Here is a 21,240-nt window from a genome sequence, read left to right as displayed (position 1 = left end):
TGAGGGTTCTTTTCTGGTCCTGGATCTGGATATCTGCTGCTGCACTGTGGTTCTATCAGCTTCGCCTCGACTCTTCGACATTTGAGCTGTGTCGTTCTGTCTGTATTGCACACCGACCCAGATACATCCACCGGACTCTACGGTCTCCAACAACACACTACGCTCCTGATGGTTCCAAACGGACTGTTAATCATCTTTTACATACCAAAGGAATTAACTACGGTTATCTTTGCCCTATTGGGAAAATGCAGAATCTCACGTCTTCTTGATTGCTGACTGTTTCTCCCTCAAGAATAGGATTACTCAACTTCCGCTCCATCACCATTAAGGCTTCACTCATCAATGACCTTATCGTCCATAACAAACTGGACATGCTTTTGTTAACTGAAACCTGGCAACAAGTTTACCTTCACTTAAACATGATGTTGCCCTATGGTTTCACCTTCATATCAAAGTCTCGGCTTACTGGGAAAGTAGGAGGATTGACTGCAGTATTCCAGCATAGTTTTATGGTCAAAGAGTTGACTTTTCATAACACCACATCATTTGAATATTTAGCTTTGATAGTTGCTGCTACTACACCATTGCTGCTTCTGTTAATCTATCGTCCTCCCAATTCTCCTGCTGATTTCCTAACTGAATTAAATGAATTACTCACAATAGCCTCCTCCACATTTTCTGCCATCATGCTATTGGGTGACCTAAGTATTCATGGTGACACCACATGTGCATTGTCTGTAAAACTCATGAATGTAATTGAATGTTTTGGACTTACAAAACATGTCTATTATCTCACTCACAATCATGGACACATCCTCGATTTGCTCTGTACATCTGGACTCCTGGACATTTCAGTTTCTGGTTCTGTTGTTTGTTTTACTGATCATAAGCTCATTGAATGTTCTTTCAGTCTGCCCTCTCCTAAATCTCTCTCCAAAACCACTGTAACCTTCCGTAAACTAAACTCCATTGACCCTACGACTTTCTCTCACTCCCTTCTTTCTTCATCTTTCTCAGATATCTCTAATCTGTCCTCACCTGATGACATTCTTACACTTTATAACAGTACTATCTCTGAAACACTCAACATCCATGCTCCTCGTAAGATTGGACAGGTCCCTGCTACTCACTCCTTTCCATGGTTCACTCCTGAGCTCAGAGCTATTAAGACCGAAGTTAGGCGTCTTTAGCGCCTTCACAAGAAGAATGGACTCATGGTTCACTTCACGCTCTTTAATCAACTAGTATCCAAGTATGGGCACGCTTTATATACTACCTGCTCTTCCTATTACTCCAGTATCATAAATAGTAGTTGCCATAGACCCAAAGCTTTATTTAACACTATAAATAAGCTTCTAAAACCACCCTCTTCCATCTTTCATTCCTCTCCTGAACAGTGTAATGCCTTCTTAGATGGATGCCTTAGATAAATGCACTTCTACCTTTACTTCTGTTGAACCTTCCACTGTGTCTGACATCCATAGTGAGTCGTTCTCCTCTTCCTGCAAACTTGACACACCCACCCCCCACCCCCGCTCTTTCCCTCTGTTATATCCACTCCTATTTCCCACTTGGTAAACCAATGCTACTTGTTAGGCACTGTCCCATCTTCTCTCAAAATAGCTGCTGTCACACCTATACTCAAAAAACTTGGTCTAGAGTCTAGACTCTAGACCCATCTTTGCTATCTAATTACAGACCCATCTCGAACTTCCCATTCATGGCTAAAATAATGGAAAATATTGTTGCCATGCAACTGCTTGACTTTCTTTCCAGTAATGCGCTGTATGAGCCTTTTCAGTCTGGTTTTTGGACTCTACACTGTACTGAGTCTACTCTCTTAAGAGTTGCAAATGATCTCCTGCTCGCAGCAGATTCCAGACTGTTCAGCATTCTGGTCCTCTTGGACCTCACTGCTGCTTTTGACACAATAAATCATAACATTCTTCTTCCCAGATTAGTCTATCGGTGTTAAAGGATTGGCTCTTAGTTGGCTACAGTCTTATCTCACCAACAGGCAACAATTTATACAAGATTTCCCCTACACCTGTCGCTCAGGGTGTACCCCAGGGCTCTGTTCTTGGACCCTTTTTATTCATTCTCTATATTTCCCCCTTAGGCATTATCATCCGGAAACATGGCCTTAACTTCCATTGCTATACTGATGACATTCGGATCTACATCAATACTGCTTCCCATTCTGCTTCCGCCCAGACACTGAGTGCTTGCATCTCTGATCTTAAACTCTGGCTGCACCAAAACTACCTCAGACTCAATGCTGATAAAACTGAGGTCTTATTGGTGGGCTCAAAATCATTACTTCCTGATATCCCTAACATCACCGTCAATGTCGATGGTACTTCCATTAAGCCTTCTCATACTATCAATAACCTTGGTTGTCTATTCAACTCAACACTAAAATTTGTAACTAAAACAGGGTCCCTCCACCTGCACAATATTGCTCGCCTTCGTCCCTCAGTGATGACGATGCCAAAATGCTCGTTCACGCCTTCATCTGTTCACGTCTCGATTACTGCAATTCCCTCTTATTCTGCCTTCCAGCTAAACTTTTAAAACCGCCTTCAGTACATCCAGAACTCTGCACCTCGAGTCCTCACATCTACTAAGCGCTCTGCGCACATCACTCCCGTCCTTCAGCAGTTACACCGGTTACCTGTCACTGGCATTATCAACTATATAATTCTGATTCTTAGATTCAAGGCTCTTCATGGTCTTGCCCCTGCATATCTCACCGATCTCATCAAGGTTTATCGTCCCTCTCACACCCTTAGATCCTCTCACTCCACTCTTCTGACTGTCCCACGCACTAATCTTGCTTCCTTGGGCAGTAGGTCTTTCAGTGCTGCAGCCCCAAAACTCTGGAACTCTCTGCCTCAATCTCTTCATAACTCTTCTACTCTGTCTTCTTTCAAAAATCAACTTAAAACTTTCCTCTTTACCTCCCATTCTTCCTAAGTTTGTGTCCCCTTATATGTGATGTTAATCGTCCTTGGGTTTGTGAAGTGTGCTATATAAATGTAACCTATTATTATTATTATTAGAACTTCCGCTCACTGGATATTTTTGGACCATTCTCTGTAAACCCTAGAGATGGTTGTGTGTGAAAATCCCAGTAGATCAGCAGTTTCTGAAATACTCATACTATCCCGTCTGGAACCAACAATCATGCTACATTTAAAGTTACTTAAGTCACCTTTCTTCCCTATTCTGATGCTCTGTTTGAACTGCAGCAGATCTTGGCCATGTCTACATGCCTAAATACATTGAGTTACTGCCAAGTGATTGGCTGATTTTCCATTTGCGTTAATGAGCAGTTGGACAGGTGTACCTAATAAATTGGCCAGTGAGTGTACATTTCTGCATTCCTCCGATGTAACGAGTGGTTATTTGAGTTACTGTTGCCTTTCTGTTAGCTCAATCCAGTCCGATCAGTACCCCATTGTAAGATTCAAGTGCCATGTTAGGGTGTGGCCTACAATAGATATACAGACCTGATTCATTCATAAATGGGAATTTATTCTTCATTTTAATGCAACTAGATCTAACAGTAAAAATTGTACCTACTTTTATACACTGATTTAATCTCACACTCACTTTCTCTCACACACAAACACAAGATATATAATACACTGATTTAAAATTTAATGACTGACCCTATGTTCTGTGTGTGTGTGTGTGTGTGTGTGTGTGTGTGTGTGTGTGTGTGTGTGTGTGTGTGTGTGTGTGTGTGTGTGTACTTGCAGGGTGTTTTGAGAATACATTTCATGGAGGCGCAGGACCTCCTGGCTAAAGACACATATCTGGGTGGTTTGATCAAAGGAAAGTCTGATCCATATGGAGTCATTAAAGTCTGCGGTGACCTTTTTCACAGCAAAGTCATCAAGGATTGTCTGAACCCCAAATGGAACGAAGTGTTTGAGGTTTGATTTATCATGTCATTTCATTTGTTAAACTATCTGTTTCATCTGTTAAGACTATCTGTTAAAATGTATGACATGAGCTGAAGACCATGAGATTATGACATTAAACATCATTTTGTCCTCAAGATGGTAGAGCAAAGATCACATAGAATTTTTTCACTTACTTAATTTATTTATTTTCCACTAACAAAACTGAACATAAGATAGTGCTCTGAAGAAATTATGGATCATTAAAAAATTAGATGTATAAGCCTTGATGAATTTGGATGGAATTGTTACATGGTGGATTATAATACCTGATCTAATAATATCTGATCATAATACCATACTGGGGAAAAGTGTAAAGCAGTCCAGCTCTGTTTATCAGATAAAAAAAAAATGATAAATTATATATTTGAATTGAACACCCACTGTGTGGGTGTGTGTGTTTGTGTGTGTGTCAGGGGTTGGTGTATGATCAACCAGGGCAAAATCTGCAAATTGAGCTATTTGATGAAGACCCTGATGAAGATGACTTCCTCGGCAGGTAGTTTTTCTGTGCCAAAACAACTAGCACTATTTGAAGTGGCAGGCAAAATAAATCAAATCTACCGTTATTGTTTATTTACTTGAAATAGTACTTGAAGTAGGCTCATTCTCTGATCAGGTTTGTTGAAATGCAATATGTTTAAGAATGTATAGAGTTTTGTATTACATAAAAGTAAATCATGTTCAAAAGTCCTGACACAGGCAAAACATGAGAATGTTATTGAGAATTGTGTTCCACTGATCAACATAGAAAGACTGTAGCAGTTTTAAAATGAAGTTTTTCTTCCTGTAGGCTTGTCATTGATCTGAAGGAAATACAGAAAGAGCAGAAAGTTGATGAGGTGATTTTTGTTTTAATTATGATCATTATTTTGTTTAATTATTACTTTGCTTTTGTTGGGAGGAGTGATCTAGATTAGATCTACATCTAATTTAACATCTTATGGATTATAGTGAAAATGGATCCATTGTTTTCATAGAGATTTATACTGTTGCACAAGTTAAATGGTAAAAAAGAATATTTGTGGGAAAGTGGGAACGGCAAATTACTTGACAGATTCCATTGAAAATATTGGATTATACCCATGGTTCTGGTTCCGCCTTTTCAGGAGAAGTCCAGTATGAAGCCCTTAATGTGTCGTGTCCCCTAGCTTACCAGTCTTCAGATATGAAACTCAGTCATATGCATATTAATCTTTATAATGTTTGGGTATTATTGGGGGCGTAGCAGCTAATTCTGGGCCCTGTACACACTCAATGTCAGTGGGCCCCTGTAAATGCTAGTAAACGAGGCACATGAGCAAAAAAATGGGCCCCTCTCCCTACTCGGGCACTGGGTAGTCAGGTCCACTTTTCTCCCCACTACCATGCCCATGGGTATTATAAATTACAGGAGGTTTTATATCTTTCTTAAATCTTAGTAACACACTGTCGTTCCTTTTGTTTCTGTATATGCATGTTTATGTATGTAGTGGTTTGTGCTGGATGATGTAACATCTGGGAAACTGCACCTGAAGCTGGAGTGGTTAACTCCTCTTTCTACACCTGATAAACTCGAGCAGGTATCGCAAACGCATCCCTCTAACACACAGCAATGTATGCATCCATTCACACCAGCACAAACTGCAACGGTCTGAGTGCTTCTACAGGTAAAGATCTAAACACGTATGAAAACTCACCATTTTTTAATTTTAATATTTTTAATTCACATGAATTCACATTTTTGGATGCACCCCACTCAGACATAACACATCAGCTGCTCCTGGTCATCTTGAGCCAGTCTGTTGTTGTTATTTCAGTTATATAGAACAGTAAGAGGCAAGATGGTGATCTGTCTTCTAGAAGCAGTAAAACTGAGTCTGTAGCAACAGCAACACAAACAGGCAAAAACTGCTTTACCCCAAAACATTTGTGACTCGTAATACGTGATCTGGCATCTGAAATACAGATGATATTCCTGTTTGATACCATTTCAAAACAAATAAATATAAAACCAAGATTAATTAATGTATTAAGCTAAAATTGCTTAATTTTGTTGTTGGTAGAACAACAAAATGTGAAAAAATGAAATTTAAGGTGCAGTGAACATTTTGAAGAAGAGGAAACTTCAAATAAGAAAACAATTACACCTGTGTGCTTTGTACAGAAATGGTTGCTGAAGAGCGGTCACATATTTAAAATACTCCAATGCAGGTACACGGAAGGGACTGGGGACATGGCTTGTATTTTCAATATGGTTGCAAGCATAGATGCAGGCCAGGGCATAAGGCATACTCTACATTTACAAAGAACTGTAAATAGACATAACGGTTTTAACTGTAGATATTTTGCTGTAGCAATGAGTGATCATGCAGTAGAAATTGCTACTACCTTGTAAGAAATGTAAGGTGCTACATCTTGGAATGTAACCAAAAAATGAAAAACACAAATGTGTATTGAATTTTTGTAGAAACATTGTGTGTGTGTGTGTGTGTGTGTGTGTGTGTGTGTGTGTGTGTGTGTGTGTGTGTGTGTGTGTGTGTGTGTGTGTGTGTGTGTGTGTGTGTGTGTGTGTGTGTGTGTGTGACATAGGTGTTGGGCAGTATAAGGGCTGACAGAGGTCAGGCTAATGACGGGCTCTCCTCTGCCTTGTTGCTTGTACATCTGGACTCGGCCAAGAACCTTCCTGTAAGTACTGATACAAATGACCAGACGAACTGTACATCCATCCATGTGAATGGCCACGGTTCCTCTCTTTCTACTTCACGCTCTTTTATTTCATTCTTTCTGGTCCACAAGCACGTTTGGGCCGATCTAATTCCGACTCACTCTTGTGCTCTCACGCCATGTGCAGCCGGCTCTATTTCTGCTACCCATACTATTCTGTTCCCTTCTCTGTACCTATTTCCCAATATTTCTGGCTATTTTTTTCTTCCTTGCCTGCTCTCTGGCCGTTGTCCTGGGTGAAGAGTGTGTTTGAGGGAGACCTGGCCAGTGGTTGTCTGAAGGAGCGGCGTTCTGCAGGCCTCGTGTTCTGTGAGAACACTGCAACACTCTGCCGGACTCTGTTTGTGAGTCTCCAGCTCTGCTTGTGCACGTGATTTATTTCCTTCTACTGTTGAGCATGATGATTGTGCTGGTTCATGCTGCTGTTCCTTTGAGCATCTTTGTTTGGACTCGGTGCATCTAAAAGTTTCTTGATGGCTCTTCATATCAGCAAAGCTTTATCTGTGTTTGTAATTTGTTCTTCTGTTTGTGTTTTTTCCTGTGCACTGGTAAAGTTTACTGTAGCTTCTATAGAAGCTGAAAAAAGTGAACATTTTTTACTTTGAAATCTAGTTTTTACTGTACTATGAATATAGGTTGTCCCAGAGAAGAAATATTGCATTTAAACACCAGAATTTCCTTAGTTAGTACTGCATTCTTGTTAGAAGTGCGGTAATGTTCGTACTGCATGCTTGTGTTTATGTAGCATGAGATCTTGTGTTCAGTCAGATAGTAGCATGATTCCTAGGTGAGGTGACATGGAATATAAAGTAAATATTAACTAGTTTGTGAATACCGTTTGAAAACCCCTAGATTTTTACAGAACAAAACAATGTTTTCTGCATTCCATTGTTTACTACCACTAGATTAAATTGAGTAGTAGTAGTAAAATGTAGTAGTAGTAAAATGAGTAGTTTTCTTCAACTTTTGTGTAATTAAAAAAGCATACAAGAATAATTGCAGAAAAAGTTTGTACTACTCAGACTACTAAAAGTTGAAGTTGTTGAATATTTTCAGAATACCTTAAAAAGACAATTTTTAGCAGTTTCTGAACACAATTCGTAAATTCTGTGAGTCCTATTGCAATAATGATTCTCTATTAGAGGTTTTTGTTCATGAAAGTATTGTCATAATCAGTGGATTCATAGACATACAGAACTGAAAAATCTAATGTTTTGGTAATACAGTTCAGTGCTGTTTACAGACATACATTCTTTACCGGACCAGTACAGTGTTTTTTTGCACACTGATGCCAAAGCCCGCGTTATTGGACTTGTATATGTGTTTGATACAGTATGGACCTGGAATGTAGGGGCAAACAATTCATTAAATTGTAAACATAAAAACTATTCATGTTCTCTATATTTTGTTTCCTTATCACCTAAATAGAGAGAATAAAAAACATTTGAGGTATGTTTTGATAGCCAGTGCCAAGCCTCTTAGCTTTGATCACATCATTAAAAATTCATACATAAAACTTGTTATTGTCACAATTTTACAAGTGTAGAAATAATTAAATTTGTGCCAGGTCTGTGGTCATTTTTTGTATGTCAGAGTAGAAGTTACACTGTTATCGTGTAACTATCTCTCAGTTTTATTGAATTTCCTTGATGTCTAAGTGCATGTTGAATGAAACCAGGTGTTTGGTTTTACGTAACACTTCACTTTGTTTCGCATTATTTATTTAAGATGTAATATTGGACCTAAATGTAAATGCTGAGTGATTTTGACTTTAAAAAAAAAAACCCAAAAGGTTTTAAATTATTTGTGTGGGATGATGAGTACAGGTACATTTAGGACTGTACACACCATGTTAAGGTGAAGTGTGAGTAAGAATATTATGGATTGCTTTTTCTTCATCTCTCCTTTTTCTCCTCCTTCATTGTCTCTGTGATTGTCACTTTCGGGCTCAATATTGCATTCCTTTTCCTATATGGTCAGTCATCTAATCAAAATATAAATTTGCCTCTACAAACTACTACATAGAAATGGGCCGCGGTTCCTTTTAAGTTGGTGGGAGCTTTGAACTGGAACACATGGCTGCTCTGCCCCGGCCCTGCTTTAAAAAAACTGTAAAAAATATTTTTTAAAAAGGGGGTTTAATGAAGGGTAAGTTTAATGAAAAATGGTCACAGAATACAGAATCACCTATGAAGTTAGGTAGTGTATAGTTTAGTGTAGTGTTTAGGTACTGTATTTATTAGAGCAGCATAAAACTGAACACTACACTAAACTATGCACTACACCAGGGGTGGCCAACCCGCGGCTCGCTCTTTGCCTGGTCCGCGGGCTCACCTGCACAAACGGGGCGACACACTGCTACATTTTCGTGGTGCGCGGTTAGTTTACAAGCCTAGCGAGCCGCTAATACTTTTAAAACTGGCGTAGTGGAAAACAGCATTTGACTGTCTTCACAGCTAATAATTTACACTCGCCACCCCCCCCCCCCCCACTCGCCCATGTACTATGTGGCTCTTTGCCGTAACACAGTAAGTGTAGTTTAGTGTAGTGTTTAGATAGTGTGTAGTTTAGTGTGGTGTGTAGTTAAGGTAGTCTGTAGTTTAGTGTAGTGCATAGTTTAGTGTAGTGTGTAGTTTAGGTAGTGTTCAGTTTTATGCTGCTCTAATAAATACAGTGACTGTATTTTTGGTGACTATTACTTTAACTGTCTCCTTTCATTTTTCTATTATTTTTGTTGGTCTTATGGTTCATTGTTCATTTGATTAATATCTTTCTTACTCCATTTTATGTTTTCACTGTTCCAGGGTGGTGACTTTGGTGGTTGATTCATTTGTTTGTTTTTTTGTTTGTGGTGTCATGAATCGTGATTTTAACCTCTCTGCATGCTCTTTACTAATTACTCTTCTACCTGTGTGTGTGTGTGTTTGCACGCACATGTGCATGGGCTCATCCTCTTCCTCCTGGGGAAAAAGCGCAATCCATTAGAATTCAACCATGCAGGTCTGAAGGAGTCCTCAGTCGATAAAGCACTAAAGGTAATGGCACTTTACTTAGTGATGTGGAAACACATACAGAGCACCACATCCCCAAGGCATTAAACCCTAACCCTAGCCAGCACATGGCCAAAATGCATTAAAGGTTTGTTTTCTATATTAAAACTCTACATTAAATTGAATATGATACAAGACAAAATGTCTAAAGTTACAAATGTGAATGTAGAGAACGTAAAGTAACAGGAGTGTCAGGAGATTGTTGGGAAGATGTGGCACAGCCTGTTTTGGGCTGTATTAAAGTAAATATGTGACTCACTCAAGACTATTGATGTGCTATTAATTTGCCATTGCTACAAACAATACACAGTGTATTAACTTTTAACATGTTAACAACATAACAAAAACCATTTCAACTATTACTGTTACATAAAATGAAAAAAAAAACAGTTGTTATATACACTTAAATTATTAGCCCCCTAGGAACTTTTGCATATTCGCCTAAAATCTTGCCCAATGTTTGCAATATTCATAAACATTCATATAGTAAATAATTTGTCAATGTTATGGCCCCATTTTGGTACACTTTGGAATGTGAAATAAATATTCAGGATTTCTTTATGAAAATTCTGCTAAAAACTGAGACGGTCAAAATTATTAGCTCCCTTTCAGAACAAATGAACTGGACTTGAAACCACATCTGAGCAGTCTGTTGGGTTTGAAAACACTTGAGCAATCAATCAATTAGCACTGAACCTTTTCATTGACTCTAAGAAGAAAAGCTAGTATCACTTGACACATAGCAAGGAGCACAGGGTACAGAGCAGGAATAATACAAGAAACATCAGAACAACATTAACTGAGGCATAGAGTAGAATAAACATCACAGACGTATCACACAAGCAGAAAGATGAACAAACACCAAAGCTTGATCACCAATTCATTGATAATTGACCTGCAAACAAGTACTGAAAACAGGTGGTATACATACACACAAATAAGGGAACTAAACTGAGCACAGGTGATGAAACAAAAGAGGAGGCGGGTTCACAAATAAAGGAGGATGAAAACTGAAATCGCATGGGAAAACAAACAAAACAAATCACGTGTAACCCAAAACAAAGACAAGACTGACAGGTTGGGCAGAGCCAGATGGGACTATCATCATTCATATACTGCAGAACACATTAAGACCCAGTGTTCTTATTTTGATGGTTTTTGTCAGAATTTAAACATCAAGCCAGGTATGAAGAATGAGGCCCAGGTTTGGTCTTTTTTGTCATGTATGCCTGGTTTGACTAACCCGAGCCTGACTAACAAATGAAACAAGAAAATGTCTAAGACCCTAAAATGTTTATTGCCATAGGTTCTGATTCAAATCCCAGTTTCTGATATAAAATTTATAAAGTAATAATCTGCCCAATACCAATACATCTAACACAAAAAGAACTTAACAGAATTATGAACATGTAAATTGCATTTTGCCTTTATGTAAAGATGAATAAAGTACAAAAATAAGGACAGTTGGATTTGGAGTTTCAATTTAATGTATTCAGAAAATGCAGTGGTTAAAAAAAAAATCAAGAGAAATGTCGAGATCTAATGAAACACTTCTTGATTTCTCTGATGCTGATATCAGTTGTGAACTGTTTAATTCACAGCAAATCAGATCCAAGATGGTGATCTGTGGGCAAGCCCTAACCATGTCTCTAACAAATCACTTCTGAATGTGGCTTTTTCTGCTGTCTGGGTTCAGTCTTTGGCGTGTTGGTTATGATAGTTCCTTTCTGTAATGGACTTAAAAAGCATATATATTTCTATTACTGCCAGCTTTCACCAGGTGTCTATGTCCCTTAAAGGACAAAGTGTTAGATGGCATACTGCTACACTATGTTTAATACTAAACTATTTTTGTTTTTGGTATTTTGTTTTATTTATGTTATAAATCATATGTTGTCCAAATCAATGTATATGGACCTTAAGGAAATAGCATTTGATGCTTAAATGGTAGGATTTGGCAACTTGATAATTAATGTGTGATTGCTACCTGTTTCTCTGCAGTCTGCAAAGAAGGTCAGCAGTGACCCCAGTCCTTTGGTCCAGTTTAGAGTTGGATCAAAGACGGACGAGAGTAAGGTATGTACACTTACACGCAAGGTATATACACCTACACACAAGGTATATACATTTACACGCAAGGTATGTACACTTACACACAAGGTATGTACACTTACATGCAAGGTATGTACATTTACATGCAAGGTATGTACATTTAGAGGCACAATGCTCTGCACAGTTTTCCTGATTTCCGTTAAAGCTTAAAGCTATAAGTAAGAAACATAAGTTTAATAGGCAGCTCTGACCACGTTGTACTTTCTAATATTAGAAAAGGTCATATGTACAATTTTTTAACCAAAATTATTATTGGCTATGCATGTATGCTGTCGTATTTGAATATTTCATTATGGCATCATTCAGGATTCATTAATATAGCTATTAATTATCTTCACAGACACGCTATAAAACCAGTGAACCTGTCTGGGAAGAGACCTTTGCATTTCGTGTACATAACCCAAAAACTCAGGAACTGGAAGTAGAGGTAACTGCACAAATACCGACACAAATGTACATACACATAAACAGACACACACACACACAAAGCTATGAATAAAAATCTGATTCGTGTTATGTACATGTGTATTCCTCTGCTTACTGGTGTCTATAGGTAAAAGATGAGAAACATGAATGTTCCCTGGGAACTCTGACTGTGCCTCTGACCGAGCTGCTGGAGGCTGAGGACATGAATCTCAGTCAGAGATTCCCATTAAAGAGTGCAGGACCCAACGCTACCCTCAAAATGAAGTTGGTTCTAAAGGTACACACAAACACACAGAAAAGCAAACAAACACTTATCTGTGTCTGCACAGTTTTTGTTAGCTGGCCTATGGCCCTTCATGAGTGGTGGTGGTGGTGGGGTGTCAGTGCATTCCCCTCTTAAGATTTGGGGGAGGTTGAGTTGTTTTCTCCAATGTCATTCTTCTGCGACATTGTTTTAGTTTATACATTTAAAACAAACCGAAAAAATGCATCCACTTGCTATTGTTCTCTTCACTAGTAGTAGAAATAATTTTTTATATGGTTGTACTTGTTTAGTTATTGTTCTTGAATTATGTTGTATTGTATTTTAACTCTCATTCTTCGTTTCAGCATTGACACTTGGTTGTAGCATTGTCTCAGTTAAGAGTATTTTTAAACTCACATATTTGTGCTCACTAAGGATATTTTGAGTAGAAAATTTAAGCATTTTTCTAAGCCAATCTTGTATCTGCTAAATTCCGTAAATGTTATTTGGAAAGATTCATTGAAATGTAGACGGTATATAATTGCTTCTTTGTTGATGGGTCTCACAGTCAGCCCAGGAGTTCCTTCAGCTTGCTGATGACATTATCATGACCAGACCAAATGGTAAATGTTGTGTGTTAAAAGCTAGACCGCACCTCCTTCAACCTTAATGAAACCAATTAAAATACAGAGACCAGCAAAAATGTAAATACATTTCTATAAATTAACTATAAGCAAATCAAAGTATTAACGAAGCCAGTACATTCCTTATCGGTCTCCTGATGTTAATGTCACTAGCAGGCTGAAGAAGGCTGTGTGGCGAAATACTAATAAACACTTGTGAGACCAGAAAAAATAAGTACTGTTTGGTGGTAATTGAACAGAACTTCTTCACTTATGTCATACTGGATTGGATTCTCAAATTTTGCTTTCTAGTGTGTAAGGTGATAAACTTGAAGATCCTCTGGCATCTCAGTACAATATTATGGATAATCTACGCAAAAAAGGCAACAAAGATTCTTATGTTGATCTATGTTTTCTTGGTATTGGCACTATAAATTAATTCCACAAGGATTACACATTCTGCAAATAACAACGCTGGGCAGCAGAGATTATCCTCAGGATAATTGAGAATCAAAAGAAAAACTTGCAAAGAAATTACATGAAGAAATAACTTTATTGAAAATATGGGTCCATATAAGGGAACAAGTAAGACATTTTCCAAGGATCAACTTAAGCATCTGTCTGCCAAATATCTGGACCAGTATGGATATTTAGAAAGCTGATTTGCAATCACATAAACTTGATAAATATTGGAGGGATTATTGCATTGAAAATTTTTATCCTTGGAGGATCTCAGTGTGGGAATATCCATGACCAAGAATAGCTTCAAGCAATATATCTACAGAGGAACAGATTGACACTGCTATGTTATCTCAGCATTTTTTGAGAACCAGACATCAACAGCCTACCACATCTACAAAAGTGGGGATAGAACTAGCATATACAAAATGAGGAGGTGGGAAAGAAAAAAACACAAGAGCTCTGAAGGACAATCGAATGCAATAAACATTTCCCAAATATCCCATAAAAGGCTCGGTGATGATCAGTTGTGTTTGCTGTCTAAAGGGCTCATTAGTTACAGGCAAATGCATTTATGACTAAAGTAGGTTTAAGTTATTCCGACTGGTGCAATTGGAAATACACAGTTCTATTCATTTGGAGACAAACAACCCGTACCTGATAAGTTTTTTTTTTTTTTTTTTTTTTTTTTTCTTACACCAGAGTTCTTTTGACCCTCCCTTTTGTAATTCTGTGGTGGAAACATTTTTCAGACTGTTACTGCAAGAAGCTTTATCTTGGTTACAAAACTGATTATTCACTTTTTTCAAATTTGCTTGCTAAAGAACAAGTGGCTTTAAAATGCGTGATGTCAGATGAGAGTGCTGTGATTAAAATGGCTGATAAGGAGGTTTATATCTTGATTTGAGACAAATCAACATGTTTTCAAGAAATCAATAGACAATTGAATGATGTCAATTCATGTTTTGTTGCCATTTGATGCCACAGCATGTATCTGATGGTATCGGGTAGTCAGTTTCCTTCTCTAGTCAGTATCTGATGGCATCAGGTAATCAGTCTCTAACTGAATATTTGTCTCAATTTGATGATTTGCATATCAAGGATTTGGTTCACAAATGGCCTTTTTCATCGTGAAGAAGTATTGGCTACTGATCTACAGATAGGCCATGTGTTTTTCAAGATTTTGTTACAGACTATAATGAGATGAGTTAGTTTGTGCAAATGAGCACAAACTATGTCCATTTAATCATTCCAAAGGGTAATTTAACATGCTATAATTGCATTGTTAGTAGTTGTATGTTAACAGTAAATAATTACACACATCCTCATGCATATGGTCTTTGATAAACAACAATTAAAAACAAGAGTTTGTGAACACAAATATGCTATTATAAATAAAGATCTTTGATTGACAGGCGTTTTAATGAAAGTGGTCATGCTATTTATTCCCTGTGTTTCATGGGTCTAGAAATAATAAATCAAATGCCTAGAGGTGGTGATGGTGAAAAATGCCTGGTACATTTTTCATATGAAGACCCTGGTGCCACATGGCATTAATGAAGACCTTTCTTCTAATTGCGTTCTTTAAATAATGCAATTTGTTTTTCTTTCATTTGTAAAATTTGAAGCAAAGTTTGTTTTGCTAAGTCTGTATTTTAATTGATCTGGATCATGATTGATCATGTAGTACTGCAGTTAACAGTATTTAGTGGCCTAGTGCCATTAAAACAATTATTAATCAATAACTTAATGTTTTGGTAGTTGAAATGAACTATTCTCTCATTTGTGTGTGCATTTTTTACCAGGTTCTTAGCTTGGAGAAGTCATCAGCTTCAGACCAACCATCCTCAGTGCAGGTTCAGAATCAGGCTTCTAGCGCCATTCCAAGTGCATCAAATTCCAACCCCCCGAAAAAAGTTTTAAATTCCAAGAACACTTCCAAGCCCTCGAGTTCTGCCACACCAAAGTCTCCTTCACAGGTCCCCAACTCCATTCCAGAGTCCACCCTGCCCACTCGGACCAAACCTGAACGTGCACCATTGTTGGAATCTACATCGAACGCCACACGAGGTGAATCACCCGTCCACCTGTCAGAGATCAGAAGGAGCTCATCTAACTTGGCAGTATCAGGTTCTCAGTTGCACCTCAATAGCAAAGAGCCGACGCCCAGCATTGCTTCAGACATCTCCAACCCTTACGCCACCCAGGAGCTACAGCATCGGCTGCAAGAGCTGCACAAGTAAAGGAGCACACATTCACTCATCCACACATTCACTCGTCCACACTCATTCACTCGTCCACACTCATTCACTCGTCCACACTCATTCACTCGTCCACACTCATTCACTCGTCCACACTCATTCACTCGTCCACACATTCTCACTCGTCCACACATTCTCACTCGTCCACACATTCTCACTCGTCCACACATTCTCACTCGTCCACACATTCTCACTCGTCCACACATTCTCACTCGTTCACACATTCTCACTCGTTCACACATTCTCACTCGTTCACACATTCACTCATTCACACATCCACTTATTCACACATTCTTGCATGAAAATTGCTCAGAACATAGACTCTGAGGTACCTTAGGGTTTAGTGTTGGGCTTAATATCATAATGATTATAATCTTTCACCATTCTATATTTAAAGATTTGTACTACTTTTGTTTTATATTAAAAACAACTAACACTGTGTGTGTGTGTGTGTGTGTGTGTGTGTGTGTGTGTGTGTGTGTGTGTGTGTGTGTGTGTGTGTGTGTGTGTGTGTGTGTGTGTGCGCGCATCCACAGTGGTTCCTCTACCACTTATTTTCCCCTAGGAGAGGTTCAGTTGACGGTCCGACACAGTCCCCAGCGGAACAAACTCATAGTAGTGGTCCACAGCTGCAGGTAAACCCACAAGCTCTACCCCCATAATCTAGATGTACAGACAGAACTCAGAAAGAGCAAATTCATGTTAGTGGGTCAGAGCTCCCATCTCTCACACAGAGAGCTCTCAGAGAATCAAAATGAGGGTTTTGGTGTATGCCTACATGTAACACATACTGCATGTAACATAGTCATGCTGCAGGTAACACACGATCATATGTTGGTGGTGGTAATGCACACACCAAATCAAATGAATATCTTGTGAATATTAGCGCTATATGTTTTATATATTAAAAGAAATAAAACCTACATGTCTGTTCATAGGAATCTGATCGCGTTCACAGACAGCGGTTCTGACCCGTATGTGCGTCTGTATCTGCTCCCCGACAAGCGGCGATCTGGGCGCAGAAAAACTAGCACTATCAAGAAAACCCTGAACCCAGTCTACGACCAAACGTGAGTGTCTGTGCCTCTGTGTTCTGAACCCAGTCTACGACCAAACGTGAGTGTCTGTGCCTCTGTGTTCTGAACACAGTCTATGACCAAACGTGAGTGTCTGTGCCTCTGTGTTCTGAACACAGTCTATGACCAAACGTGAGTCTGTGCCTCTGTGTTCTGAACACAGTCTATGACCAAACGTGAGTGTCTGTGCCTCTGTGTTCTGAACCCAGTCTATGACCAAACGTGAGTGTCTGTGCCTCTGTGTTCTGAACCCAGTCTATGACCAAACGTGAGTGTCTGTGCCTCTGTGTTCTGAACCCAGTCTATGACCAAACGTGATTGTCTGTGCCTCTGTGTTCTGAACCCAGTCTATGACCAAACGTGAGTGTCTGTGCCTCTGTGTTCTGAACCCAGTCTATGACCAAATGTGATTGTCTGTGCCTCTGTGTTCTGAACCCAGTCTATGACCAAACGTGAGTGTCTGTGCCTCTGTTCTGAACCCAGTCTATGACCAAACGTGAGTGTCTGTGCCTCTGTTCTGAACCCAGTTTATGACCAAACGTGAGTGTCTGTGCCTGTGTTCTGAACACAGTCTATGACCAAACGTGAGTGTCTGTGCCTCTGTTCTGAACCCAGTCTATGACCAAACGTGAGTGTCTGTGCCTCTGTGTTCTGAACCCAGTCTATGACCAAACGTGAGTGTCTGTGCCTCTGTGTTCTGAACCCAGTCTATGACCAAACGTGAGTGTCTGTGCCTCTGTGTTCTGAACACAGTCTATGACCAAACGTGAGTGTCTGTGCCTCTTGTGTTCTGAACACAGTCTATGACCAAACGTGAGTGTCTGTGCCTCTTGTGTTCTGAACACAGTCTATGACCAAACGTGAGTGTCTGTGCCTCTGTGTTCTGAACCCAGTCTATGACCAAACGTGAGTGTCTGTGCCTCTGTGTTCTGAACACAGTCTATGACCAAAAGTGAGTGTCTGTGCCTCTGTGTTCTGAACACAGTCTATGACCAAACGTGAGTGTCTGTGCCTCTTTTCCGAACCCAGTCTATGACCAAACGTGAGTGTCTGTGCCTCTGTGTTCTGAACCCAGTCTATGACCAAACGTGAGTGTCTGTGCCTCTGTGTTCTGAACCCAGTCTATGACCAAACGTGAGTGTCTGTGCCTCTGTGTTCTGAACCCAGTCTATGACCAAATGTGAGTGTCTGTGCCTCTGTGTTCTGAACACAGTCTATGACCAAACGTGAGTGTCTGTGCCTCTGTATTGGTTCAGTATTGTTTTTACCCTGGACTTGAAGTATTACATGAGTACATGATCTTAAAGTTGAGTTCAGGTGTGATGACATTCTGTTAGATTAAAAACTTGCATCATGCTGCAAGTCCCTTTTGGACTATGTCTGCTAAAACTTAGTAGACTGCCCCACATTTTCCTTGTGCACCATCCTACTTATTTGTCCATCAAATTGGTTGTCATAGCTGTCAAAAGCTATACACATGGCTTACCAGATTATAGTCCTCTTATAGTATACAGCATAGTTCACATATCAGGTAAGATGCAGAGCAAAGAAACTACCTCCTTCCAGTAATTTGTACCATCATGATTTATGTGTATGTAGTAATTGTCTTTGTAGTATCCCACCCATTTAATTAATGATGCATATTAAACTCTTATTGCCTCTTAAACTCTCTAATTACCTCTAGAAGCACAACACACAGGCCACACTCACACATCAGATAGTAATTTGAATTATGGCATATATTATTATAGTATTTTACACTGGAGTTGATATTTAAAGAACGTTCTAGCTTGGAGCGAAGTTTTATAGATTACCTTTTAGAGATAGAGGCAACAGGCAACAATATTTCAGGAGTAGGATTTACCTGAAAGACGCTTTAGTTTTTTGTCAGATCTGTTTTATATATAAACAAACAAGTCATAAAATACTAAATATTTTTGAAAAGGCATACCATTTGATTTTCTATGTTTTATTTAAAAAAACTGCATAATCTGTACATGTCGTCTGATGCATCACCTTTAAATATGCTACTCTGCTGGCTGGCTAGTTTTCAAACATATTAAATGTTTCTTTATAGCTTGTTAGCATTTACTAGTTTGATGGGGAGTTTTTGTAGGGTCAGTAATAGTTCAAAGGAAACAGCAAATTGCCACGGCCACTCTTTCGTCTTTCAGTGCACTGTACTTCCCAAGGGCAAAAACATTCCATAGGGCCCCATTCCATAGGGCAAAGGGCAAATACATTCCTGAAAATCTGCTCTCCACGGCACCGTTCTCTCTGTCCCACAAGCTATGCTATACAGGTGATGTGCAAATAAGGGAAACTCCATGAGGGTCAGAAAACAATGAAATCATAGCCTATGTTTTGACTAGTTTTCTTCTCCACTAGTTTTTGGACTAAAAACAAATGGATGTTCATGTATTATTTTTTAGTGTTTGTGTGCATGTACTCAGAAGTACCAATGTTTTTTGTGTGTTTGTGTTAGATTTGAGTTCAGCGTGCCACAGGTAGAGTGGTACAAGAGGACTTTGGATGTAGCGGTGAAGAATGGAGGAGGAATTTTGTCCAAGCACAAAGGTCTTCTGGGCAAGGTGAGTGATGGAGGGCGAGTGAGGGAGGGTGAGAGAGTGAGTGATGGAGGGTGGGGGAGGGAGAGTGAGAGTTAATGATATGTAGGAAAGACAATGGGAAAATTGTAACAATTATAGCTTTTGATTTTGTTCATGGTTCATAATTTTGTACAAACTTAATCAAGTTCTCTTTCTTTTGTTTGTTAGGTGTTGCTGGATTTGTCATCAATAGACATGTCAAAGAGCATAACCCAGTGGTGAGACATTTATTATTTTACTCCTTTATGTTAGCAAACCATAATTCACCCTGAGACATCACTTTGGTTAGTTTGGTATGGTTAATTGCAGTCATTATGTTGGTGTGTGATGGCAGGTATGAACTGAGTGAGGACGGATTGAAGAAATCTGCTTTGATTTGATGAGAAGTCTCACCCATCCTGCCTGCATGGAATCTGCACTACGTCAGCCTTTTGGAAGTGTGACTGGCCCATCATATATATATATATATATATATATATATAATATGGATATACACAAACTCTGTTTTAACAAGATATTTTTATGCTGATTTCCAGACAGGTTTGCTTCAGATTATCTGAGGTTATGTGCAATATATATAAAAAAAACTGAATATGTATCAGTGTACTTGTCGGAGAGAGTGAATGAGTGAGGGAATTTTTGTTGAGCTTTAGACAACCTGTAAATCCATTTCCCGGAAGTCTTTAAACTAAACAAAATGTCTCCATTGTTAAATATTGGTAAATCATAAAAAAATAAATTATTATAAACCATATATGCATAAAATGGAAAAGAAATGCCAGCTGCCAGTGTGTATCAGAAGGCATTAATATTTTGTCTTAAACCATACACACACCTTTATGACTGTGTGCGCATGTGTGTGTTCACCAAGTTACTCGAGGTCCTGTACATCCCTGTATCATAATTCCATATTTACCATGTAACAAAATCCTAATCATATTAAGCACATATATTAGCCTTAGTGTCAAGTAGTCATGGATCATTCCAAACACGCACACTAGCAAGATGCGATCTACTGTTCACCTGCAGGATATTTTATCAAATGTGTATAAACATTTTTAAGGTCATTCGTTGTTCCCTTCTGTGGCCTATGTTCTACTCTCCAGCTAGAGTGGCTCTCTGCTAATTTCCATTTTATTTTGTCTTTATAAATAAGGGGTTTGTTTATTATAATAATTATCACATGGTTTGAGATTAGAACAAAATGCTGTTGAAATACTCCTGTGTGGCAAGCTTGCTTGTTCAAGGGGTGTATGTGTGTATATATGTATGTTTATACTTTTTGTGCCTTACTCTGGTGTATCAGATGAGCCCGTAAAGCCCATCACATATGGCAACAAGCAAAAGATAAAACTACTGTCAGCCTCCAATGATGTTATTTTGTATGCATCATCAACATAATTAAATAAAAAGCACTAAAAATATACCGGCAACACTGTGCCATAAAACATTTGAGTTGTCTTTGTCTCTTGGCAGAGCATTTAAAGTGAAGGTCTTGCCAGTGACCATCTGATGTGCTTCTTTTACCAGAGGCATCTACAGCTTTCATTAACATTTCATTTTGGACGGTCTGTTTCAACACTGCTCGTTACAATAGACTCAACATCCCCTCATTTTGCGCTTCTACCTTCTGTTGGTTTGGAATTTGAATCATGACCAACAGCTAATGATTGGTGATTGGTGGTTCTCATCTCATTAGTGGTTCT

General features: G+C 38.9%; 1 protein-coding gene across 3 annotated transcripts in view; it reads left to right on the top strand.

The window, feature by feature from the left end:
- The window catches only part of esyt2a (extended synaptotagmin-like protein 2a), a 41,979-nt gene extending 21,021 nt beyond the window's left edge, over positions 1-20,958 (top strand). Inside the window, exons 9-24 of one of the 3 annotated variants that reach the window (XM_076981115.1) lie at positions 3,765-3,941; positions 4,385-4,467; positions 4,762-4,810; positions 5,441-5,530; positions 6,540-6,635; positions 6,917-7,018; positions 9,647-9,709; positions 11,726-11,800; positions 12,177-12,263; positions 12,390-12,539; positions 15,394-15,827; positions 16,386-16,484; positions 16,788-16,919; positions 19,411-19,516; positions 19,703-19,752; positions 19,869-20,958. In XM_076981115.1, the coding sequence (XP_076837230.1) occupies positions 3,765-3,941; positions 4,385-4,467; positions 4,762-4,810; positions 5,441-5,530; positions 6,540-6,635; positions 6,917-7,018; positions 9,647-9,709; positions 11,726-11,800; positions 12,177-12,263; positions 12,390-12,539; positions 15,394-15,827; positions 16,386-16,484; positions 16,788-16,919; positions 19,411-19,516; positions 19,703-19,752; positions 19,869-19,914 (1,839 nt within the window). In that variant the 3' untranslated portion in view covers positions 19,915-20,958. The remainder of the gene's footprint in view (positions 1-3,764; positions 3,942-4,384; positions 4,468-4,761; positions 4,811-5,440; positions 5,531-6,539; positions 6,636-6,916; positions 7,019-9,646; positions 9,710-11,725; positions 11,801-12,176; positions 12,264-12,389; positions 12,540-15,393; positions 15,828-16,385; positions 16,485-16,787; positions 16,920-19,410; positions 19,517-19,702; positions 19,753-19,868) is intronic. The other 2 variants (XM_076981116.1, XM_076981117.1) reach the window with 2 other exon arrangements.
- The last annotated feature ends 282 nt before the right edge of the window (positions 20,959-21,240 follow it).

This window comes from Brachyhypopomus gauderio, chromosome 19, assembly GCF_052324685.1.
Source record: "Brachyhypopomus gauderio isolate BG-103 chromosome 19, BGAUD_0.2, whole genome shotgun sequence".
Classification (NCBI taxonomy): domain Eukaryota; kingdom Metazoa; phylum Chordata; class Actinopteri; order Gymnotiformes; family Hypopomidae; genus Brachyhypopomus; species Brachyhypopomus gauderio.
Note: the sequence above shows the minus strand (reverse complement) of the source record. Positions and strands in the feature narration are given on the sequence as shown.